The sequence below is a fragment of the Saccoglossus kowalevskii genome, chromosome 9, assembly GCF_978046115.1.
Source record: "Saccoglossus kowalevskii chromosome 9, keSacKowa6.1, whole genome shotgun sequence".
Classification (NCBI taxonomy): Eukaryota; Metazoa; Hemichordata; class Enteropneusta; family Harrimaniidae; genus Saccoglossus; species Saccoglossus kowalevskii.
In genome coordinates this window covers 12,783,148-12,793,593 of record NC_140649.1, presented here as the reverse complement: position 1 = coordinate 12,793,593, position 10,446 = coordinate 12,783,148, and the positions used below count along the sequence as shown (strand labels likewise).

At 34.7% G+C, this 10,446-nt stretch overlaps 2 protein-coding genes across 2 annotated transcripts in view; both read left to right on the top strand.

The window, feature by feature from the left end:
* LOC100371047 (dynein light chain Tctex-type protein 2B-like) overlaps positions 1 to 10,446 on the top strand; it is a 46,614-nt gene that overhangs the window by 21,640 nt on the left and 14,528 nt on the right. The gene's annotated exons all lie outside the window — the stretch shown is intronic.
* Positions 1,785 to 8,482, top strand: LOC146738338 (uncharacterized). The gene is made up of 8 exons (XM_085503172.1): positions 1,785 to 1,918; positions 2,586 to 2,761; positions 2,912 to 3,124; positions 3,778 to 3,864; positions 4,177 to 4,797; positions 5,267 to 5,459; positions 6,859 to 7,125; positions 7,950 to 8,482. The coding sequence occupies exons 2-8, from the start codon at positions 2,588 to 2,590 to the stop codon at positions 8,093 to 8,095; spliced, it is 1,701 nt and encodes a 566-aa protein (XP_085359298.1). The 5' UTR covers positions 1,785 to 1,918; positions 2,586 to 2,587; the 3' UTR covers positions 8,096 to 8,482.

Here is a 10,446-nt window from a genome sequence, read left to right as displayed (position 1 = left end):
CAACTCAGAAGTTGAATATCTAGTTAATTACGACTGCTACAGAGATACTGTTTTTTTTTTTCTATTTCTTGTGCTATACACTGTTATTATAAATTCAGCACAGTCTTCTATTTCTATTGTTTCATATTATAGCTGTATTCCAGTTCTAAATTTCAAAATAAGTGCCAACTTCAACTAGTTTAGAGAAAACTTCCATAGCCTAAACTTTGGCTTGGTACATAGACTTGAATAGTCAAAATTCTATTGTATGCATACATGTACTTGCACAAGATGAAATATGATGAGTACCCAACCCAGATCATGTAAAATAATATCCAGGAATTTGTTTCATGATCACTTTTAATGTTGTAACTCATGGCTTCTATTTTAAGCCTTTATAGAAGATGTATAAATAAGGGATGAACCATTTTTTTATTTTATGTGTAACCACAAACACCGACTTCAGGCCAAAAAGAACCTAGTAAATTAAGTTCACGAACTGTCCACCATAAAAGATTTGGATATGTTAAGAATATATTTTACTTGCAAAATATGAATGACCGATGTTCAAATCTTGTTCCAGCAACAAGTCGCACATTCGGTGTCTTTAATAATGCATGTTCTGATTGGTTGTCTAGTAATTGCGACTTGAACATGAATAACGATCTTTGTTGGGGTGCGTATGAAAAAATTATACCAACATATAACCCCAACAAAAGATCTGATTTTAATCAGATTGGGGTAGTCCATATGAATTTAAATGCATGTGGATTAGGGATGGGCCAGTATCCCTTGTGGGTGCACATTCCAGATAATTACTGATCTGTTATAAAGGGAAAGACCATTTAACACTGGTGGGGAATTTTAGCAAGGGTTTCAATAAACTTGCATATTTTCACAAGATCAAGGTTCTAATAGTTCAACTATTTTTTTATTTTTACAGTTTCTATTTCATAAAAAAGATGGTAGACCTGATGCTTATTTGCTTGAGCGAACAAAGTTTGAATATAACCGCTCTGATTTCAGTCGGCAACTAAAAGAAAATGCAAGCAATCAAGAATTTGTAAAAATGTTTAGTGACATATGCAGTTCCATGGCTATAGCTTCCTGTAGTAACACTTCAGGATCATCAAATGAACAGTTGTCACTGTCTAGTAGCAGTGATGATGGAGATTCCAGTGTTTCATGCCAGGCTGAGTCTGTGCATATAAGGTTAGTAATAATCTTGTCCTAATGCCTTATTTTATATTACAGGAGTTTATAAGATACAAATTTTGTTGTTATCAGGAAAACAAGTTTGAGTGGAAAAACTAAACATTATCATGGCTCCAAAACACATGATTAAAATGTAGAGCCCTCGTATCCTGTAATTTACAGTACCATAAAAAATGACAAAAGATGACTCACCCCACCACCCCCCACAAACAGTACTTTAATAATGTCTTTTATTAAATACTTTCCTATGTTTTACCAATTTGCATTTAATAAATGTAAATGAAAGACCCTCAGACAGTATAATTATCATTAGTGCCAGGCAGAGTTGAATAATTATGGGGTATTGGGGCACAATATTAATTTACACAATATTACTTTACTACTTAATTTTACATTTAAAATAGTTATGAATTGAATCAAAGTATATGTATGGATTTCCAGTATTCCAAGTTGTTGTAAAAAAATAAGCAAAGTACATGTATGCACAAAAGTCAGAACAATTCATGAGCCAGAAATGTTCTTACTGTCATTTGTGTTGTGTTATAAAAAAACAATCATTTCTTTTTTTCAGTCTTTTAGAAATGACAAAAAAAAAAAAAGAGCAAGAAAAGAAAATTGACAAAGTCAGTGGAAATTAGCAGCGCTTCATTGAAAAAGCAGAGAACAAACTCAAGTGACACCACTCAGGAAAAAATTGCAGATGATGTGACAGCAGCTTATTGTGGCAAGTATACTGTTCATTTTGATATTTGATTCTTTAACTGCCATATTTCATAGTTTGTTTTATAATCTTGGAATTTGGGGCTGGATATTTGTTCTTCACAAGGAGAGGATGCATTTTTGGCTTTTTTTATAATAATTCTTTTTTTTTGGGGGGGGGGGGGCTGACTTTATTTAACCAGGTCCAGGATCCAATGAGCCATTGGGATGGTGCTTGCTCCAGCATGTGTCTGTCTGGGGATGTTCCTACCAGAAGTGAGAGTAACGAACTTGTATTTTTGACCATATCTCAAAAACAATGTATCATAAATACATGTGTCCAAACATCCTGGAATTCTTGGATGATTTCTTATCACTAAGGAGGGTTGTCAAAGGTCAAGATGACCATAAACAAAAAGTAGTGAAATCACCTTTTTCGGCCATTTCCCCTGAACAAAAATGGGACCAGGTAAATTAGAATCCCTGGGTAATACGTCAAGGACAGGACATTTAGCAGTGGCACACTTTTTAGGTTATTATGCCCTGCAAATCTACTCTGCAGAAGTTGATTACTCTTTGAAAGGTCAACAGTCAAGGTCACCATTTTACATCTGATTACCATATGATACATGCATCTGCGATTAGGCAGTTTTTAAATCTGTACTCATTGTAATTTATATTTTGTATTCAAGGTATGTTCCAAATCGATACAGAAGTATTGCAAGTAAAACAACAGGTTCGGCAACCTGATGCTGTGTTTTTAAAAAATCTTGTAACAAATATGGTGGAGTTTGCTGATGAGGCTTATCAGCCTCTTTGTGTATTAGTTGAGGATATTGAAAGTCCTGGAGACTTTGACAAGAAAAAGGTAAACCACATTATGTAATAATTACCTATTAAACTATAATAGATTGACCATAGAAGAATTGCCTTGTTATTTTCATAGTGGAAAATGAAAATGGTACAATGCCTGGCAGAAAATACAGTGTGACACTAACCATTAAATGATTAATTATAGGTAAATGGTTACAATTATCAAGTAATTGGAGGCCAGCATTGTCTTTTGGCTACAAAGGAAATTGCAAAGACAATGAAGTACATAAGTGATGACAGGTTTAAGACCCGTAACTGTGTGGTGTATGCTGGGTTGAATAGTGAGCAGCAGCGGTGGTTGGCTGTTAAGCACAACTCAACTGGTGAATATAGGCATGCCATCACATTGAAGGACAAGGTAATTTTTCACTGTTTTAGCTCCACTGTTGGTGAAATCAACGACATAGATCTCTTCCATATTACTGAGTGTCTGTATAAGCCTGTAGTCAATTTACTGTTGGTGAAATCAATGACATAGATCTCTTCCATATTACTGAGTGTCTGTATAAGCCTGTAGTCAATTTATTACATTTTCAGCTTCTTCAACACCGCTGGACCAAATTTTTTCATTCGGTAAAATATTCAAATTTGAATTCTGGAGACGGCTTCTTCTCCAAAACCACTGGACCATTTATTCTGATTTTATTGCGATTTTTATTTTGTGGTGAAACATTATAAGACTTTTACTCGTTACTAGAAGCAATGGATTTCCCATAATACACTCACACAATTTTCATCTTCCTTGTGCAAAGAACAATGAGCTAATGTGCTACCAGTGTCTGTAACACTGTGACACTCGTATCTCAAGATCCAGACTTATTTAAATTCAAATGAATTTTGGCACACAGCTAATATATGAATACTTTTATACATGTGCTGATTAGTTGATAAGCTGCTCATGCATATTAATTATATATAAAATGTACAAAGTTTCATTCCCTGCCAATATCGTGCCACTCTCTGCGTTGTATATGCTTTGGCTAAGCCATCCATGATTTTTCTTATCTACAGGTTGAAGTTTGCAGAAGATATCGAGATGAAATCCCAGATAAAGATAAATTAAAGTGGAAGGCCTCATGTGGTCTTATCCTCACTCAGGTACAAATTTGTTATAAGACTTCTTGTGGTTTGATAAGCAGGGATTGTGTTCACCTAAAATTTGGCCTCCCTGACTTAAGTTAATAAAGAAGGTACCTGTGAAATCACATCTTTAATAAAATATCTAGGATCAATTTTCAGTTTCTAGGAGTTTTGTGAATCTGACTCATCTTGTTGAAATGCTGATACAAATCCTGGTGTGTTTGATTTGTGGTGAAATCTTCACTTCCGAATTCAAACTTCAGTTTTGCAACTTGCTCCATGATACATACTATGCTTAGCAGTATTCTGACAATATTTTTTAATTTTCAGAAAAAAGGAAACCAGCTGCTTGAGGTGGTTTGTTTTTTGGCTTCACTTGATGACTCAACATACAAGATTCTAGAAGAAATCTTCCAAATGCATGAAGAGGGAGCACTGAAAAAACAGAAACTGAAGGAGAGTAGTATCTCCAAACCGGATATACCACCATATGTGTTTCGCACACTACGATCATTGGATAGTGAAACAGTCAAATCTTTGTTGACTGATGTGAGAGACAGAAATACTACAATATCCGAATTTTACAAAGAGTCACAGGCACTTTACAAAATATCTTTGGTGCAAAAGTCATTCATCCAATTAATGGATTTGAGCTCCTGGGATGAAGTGGTCGAAAAGTACCCATCGGAGACAACAAGAGAAAATTTAGTGAGATTTTCTTCCCTTTCATTTCGCCCAACAATACCAGATGTCTTTGTTAATTATTGTCAAAGGCTGAGAATTGAAAATTCACCAGTAAACCAGGGCGAAACAAATGCAGTTTTTCATGGGAAGAACAAGACTAGATCATTTGTCGTAGAAGGAAGTTCCATGGAATTAGACCCAGAACAATTGAAAAAAATTACTGGTCATCTCACTGGTGTGGATCTTGTGATTTTAGACACCCCACAGGTAAGCCAGCCTATAGGAAAAATGTAATTCCCAATTAAATTCAGATAAAAAATTGTTTTGCATCATTTACTCGTTAACCCTTTCTTGTTTCTGCAAAACAATTTGATGAAAATAGTGTAATATTATTGTAGATAGTTAAATTGAAATGTTTATGCAGAAAGGGATGGGGTGTAAACAGGTTCATCCAGGTTTGATCTTAAATAAATAAAATGTAGTACTGGATGGTTAGGAGATTCAATGAATGAAATCTTTTACAAAAAATTGTTTGTATTATTAAATTGATGCATCACCTTTTCATTGTAATGTAATTTCCAAAATATTTGATAAATTAGTCCATTTTTTTGACAACCATTTTGTACATAGTAATTATTTGCCATTGATAATATTACTGGAATTTCCAGATTTCTGCCTTCTACCGTCACCACCATCTTGTAATGTCAACACATATTTTATTCTTTTTAAATTGCAGGATTGGCGAGGTAAAGAAATAAAATCATTCTTTGTGACAGTGAAAAATGTGAATGTGACAGCCCGTGTGTCAAATTATACCATGATTGTTATCTGCGAAGTTGATACTATACATGTGGTGAAAGAACAGCTAAAATCTGCTGGCTATGCCAAAATTGATGTAGCCTACACCTACATAGAAGATGCATCGTCAGGTGAGAAAATAGCCACTCTCCAAACGTGCAACACTGGATTTGGACAACAGTGACATAAGTTGCTGATGGGAATTTGTTTATATGAAAAAAAAATCCAAGGTTTCATGCTGGTCTTGGGGGGGGGGGGGGTAATTCTGCACTCTGCACCCCCCAAATAAAATTCACCCCCAGAATGTCATGAAATTGAGGTCCCTCCCAAACCCACAACATTTCCCCAAACACCGAAACCCGCCAGAAATCCTGATATCCTTAGAAAATTGGATAAAAAAGGTGGAAAACAATATTTTTGACTTCTTGTTAGAAACTGTTGGCTGGATTACTATCAAATTCAGTGGTCCTCTGATGTAATGTGTACATAAAAAAACTTTAAAATGTTTTTCGTATAATATTTTTTAGCTCCTGTTGTCCTATAATTGACAAAAAGGGAGCTGATGTTGTAGTGATGTCTGTATAAACGTGTCATGCCAATTGGGAATATACTATTGTAGACGTGCACGACCTGACAAGATTTTTTGTCATTCTGAATATGCTGGTTAACTATTTTTCATATTAATCAGCTGCAGTATTTCAACATACTTTATATATTTGGAGAAATCCTGGTAGGGTTTCAATGATATTCGACACACAGATGCTCTGAAGTGGTCCACACCACTGTTATTTGTTGTGACAAATCCATGCATACTACTAGTAATTTGCACATTTATAACTTTTAGAAAAAATTCATTTATTCCATGTATATTTTAAGAACCAGGGATAGTTTCATAAGAACCAATCTGAAATAATTTGTGGTGATTTTTTTTGACTGTGTTAGATACGTGGGGTGGTGCTCTCTTCACTTGGCTGATTTAATAGGATTAATGTATTTTCAATTTTCTATTTTAAATTATTATTGTTATTTTTGACTTTTCAAAAACCATTACCAATTCCCTCTATTAGAAGCACAGAGTGCTATCACATATAGTATGCATGGGCCTAGCCTGCTTTTTTAGGATTTAGTTGTTGGTATTTTTGTTTCATAAAAACTCTCACAAAATGTTTTTTCAGCTCCCTGTCAACAACTATGACAACTAGTTTAAATAATGTTTTTATGTGCTGTACTGGTCCTACTTGGTATTTGCTCATATTGCTGAATTCACCTAAAATCTATTAATCATAATCATTGCTAGGCATAGGTATAAATGTTGTGTTAATGCATGGAATTATCAATATGAATATTCTGGTTAAATGTTTCAAGAATCACATTATGGAAGCATTGTTAATTTAGTTTTCTGGTAAATGACAAACCATTATTATACTAGAATACTTTGATTAAAAATTATTGGTAACTTTTTAAATTGCTTGCAAGATTTTGTTCAGATGATAATACTCATTGGTCAGTAAACTTTGTATTTCTCCTTAGATACTGCTACATTAACAAATGCCATCCAACCTGTGGTTATAGGGTATTGGGCCAGTGATGGCAAAGTAAAAAGAAACGTATTAAACATAAAAGAAGATTCACCTATCAGCAGACACAATTTCTGGAGAACTCAAAAACCAGTTCTTGACAAGGATGGAGATGGTGTCATAGTTAATAGTCAACAAAAACATGTACAGTTTTTCAAGACCCTATTAGACAAATTTTCATACCCAAATCAGTGGGTTCTTGACGCATGTTGTGGCACTGGTGAGTAGCTTATAGATTATTCTAGTTGGGGATTTCTTCAAAAAGTTGTATAAAGAACTTAGGATAAACTATTTTTGTTTTAAGTGGCTGTCATTAAGGAAAAAAAGGAAAACGTTTGGCTTTGTTCACCCAAATTCAAATGCATGGGGATTAGCAATGGACCAGTGGTTTTTGCAGCGAGTATGCATGCTGCTATGTGTATTTCAGGATTGGGGTGATAAGTTTGGTACGTGGGTCATTACTGTCTATTGTATCACAATTTATAAGGCTTTTGTGTGAAAACACATTTAATTAAGAGATCACCCTGTATGATTTGTAGAAGAGAAGAGTCATAATCCAGAAACCTCTTAAATTCACATCTTATATGAGTAGTTAGTGGGTGAGAAGGTTTTGTGCAGTTTAGAATTGGGCTAATAAATGTCATTTTTTCCCCATCAGCAACTTATTTTAGGAGCTTTATACCGGGGTAATAAACTAAGGACTCGATCAGTATGTTTTGTAGGGGGAGAGTTAGAATATTTAAACCAATCAACTTCATTCTGATGAAGTGAAAACTTGTAGGAGAAACTGTCAGTGATTTTGGTGTACTTTCATGTTTGTCTATCAGATTAAGTTGGCTAAAACTATTCTTGGGAGGTGTCAGTTGAGTTGTTATGCATTGTTTATTGTCTTGAGTTTTTAAATGTCTTCAGTTTTTGCTTAAGATTGTGATGGAGAGGTTCAAAATAATTTTCGGGCAGCTGAGATTTCATCTTTCTCCTCCTTTCCTCTCCATGCACTTTTCTGTATGCTGATACAGCTTTTCTTTTATCACCACCTTGTAGGTACAGCCATTGTTGCTGCCATGGCTTGTGGCAGAAACTGCATTGGATTCGATACCGACAGAAGACAAGTTGAGCACTCAATTGTCAAGTGTGACTCTATCATAATTGGTGAGGATGAAGACATGGACATGGACTTGGACGACTAACAAACCATTACCACATTGTATTTTTAGCTCTGTTGTCAATGTAAATTTTTTACTTTTTCGACTTCTTCTTAAAAACTACAAGGCTGAATGTTTTGAATTCTTGTTGAAAACAGCAAGTCTGATTGCTTGAATACTGTATGTATTGTTCATTTTCTGATGACATCTTCAATTCTCTAATTTTGATGAATATTTTTGTCATTTTTGATAAAAAGTGATATTTTCGACTTCTTGTTAAAAAACGCAAGTCCGATTTCTTTGATATTACGTATATAGGTACTACATGTGGACCTCTCTCAGATTAGTTCATTTCGTGATATCTTTAATTATAAGACAGGCTGCTTGTTATTTCATTGAAAGCATCGTTTTTAAATAAAACATCTAACTTTAGATTTTGTGAAGTCATGATTTTGTTTTCATATATGTTTCAGTTTAAAGTTTATGTTGGTTGCTGCCTATCCAGTCTGACAGATTGACAGTGTTGTCAGCATGTTGTGGCCACGCTGATTTGACAACACTCATATTAGTCGACAATTGTCAACTATTTTGAAGCCAGCCCCATTTGTCGACAATTGTCAGCTATCTACGTCAAAGCCGAGTTCTCAACAATTGTCGACTATATCCAAGCAGACAATTGTCAGCTATCTACGTCAAAGCCGAGTTCTCGACAATTGTCGACTATATCCAAGCAGATTTCTCGACAATTGTCGACTATATCCAAGCAGAGTTCTCGACAATTGTGGACTATATCCAAGCAGAGTTCTCGACAATTGTCGACTACGTCAAAGCAGAGTTCTCGACAATTGTGGACTATATCCAAGCAGAGTTCTCGACAATTGTCGACTACATCAAAGCCGAGTTCTCGACAATTGTCGACTACGTCAAAGCCAAGTTCTCGACAATTGTCGACTATGTCCAAGCAGATTTATCGACAATTGTCGACTATATCCAAGCAGAGTTCTCGACAATTGTCGACTACGTCAAAGCCGAGTTCTTGACAATTGTCGACTATGTCCAAGCAGAGTTCTCGACAATTGTCGACTATGTCCAAGCAGAGTTCTCGACAATTTTCGACTACGTCAAAGCCGAGTTCTCGACAATTGTCGACTACATCAAAGCCGAGTTCTCGACAATTGTCGACTATATCCAAGCAGAGTTCTCGACAATTGTCAACATTTTGTGGGCATTCTCATTTGGTGGAGACTAAATAATATTCACTAAATTGCAATATTATGACAAGCGAAAAATTTTTGGCAAGCACAGACCTATTTAATTGAAAAAATTCAGAACTGAAGACTTTTAAAATGCATAATCTGAAATTAGAACAAAAGTACAATGCTCATTTGGATATTTTTATATTTTTTATTTTTTTCCTTATTATATTGCTACAGTGAATATAGGTTTCATGAAAGTTAATGCAAAACTTGTGATAGTTCATAGGAGATAACACACTCTATTTTTTTTTATGATCTTCAACACCTGATTTGCATCACCACAATTAAGGATGTATGAAATGAAAAAATAAAGTGAAATATTGTGGAATGTTTTTTTTTTTAAATTCGTATGTAATTGGTAATTGTTACAATAATTATCTGTTTTTATATCCAATAACTCTATGAAGGATTTTTTTCTTGATATATTTCACTATTTTATGACAAAAAGCTGCTTTTTGTGATTTTTTTTGTTGAAAAATCTAATAATCCCTCAATATCGGAAAAGGTAAAATGTTTATCGGAGTGTTCCGAGTAGCACGCAGTACTGTCCAGTGTCATCATGAGACTCTGCGTCTAAAAGTAGCGATACTTCATTAAAAATCAGACTTGATTCAATAACTCGAATGTAGGTTTGAGTTAAAGTACGCTCTGTACACTTTTATAAAAGACTGAACTTAATCCTTGTAAAAACACCAACCGTAGATATTGTCAATCTTTGATGTATTTCTGGAACTTAATTAATTAGCATCTGACCATACAAATTTTCTGTATCTCTTCTCTCTATTTTCATGTTGTATTATTAAACCATTTTAACTTTATATTTCCTTTGTCTGAGTATATTTTATCGAAATAGGAGCTAACCCGAGTTGACCCCTTCGCCCTTCTGGTATGATCTCTCATTGCCATGACCCAGTGTACCAGCCATTCATTAGGAAATAAGCCTTCAATTTATGATAACTGAAGCCGGACCTTGTGAATATGTGAAGCTAAATTACCTTTATTTTATTTGGCAACGCTACCTTACACTACCTTTTCGAGACGTCACTCATATTCACTAAAGTAGAATTCGTGCTACTGTTTAACCCTCAGTAACAAAAGGTACATTAACCGAAGGGGTGTTTGGGGGATTGCTTCCTTGCA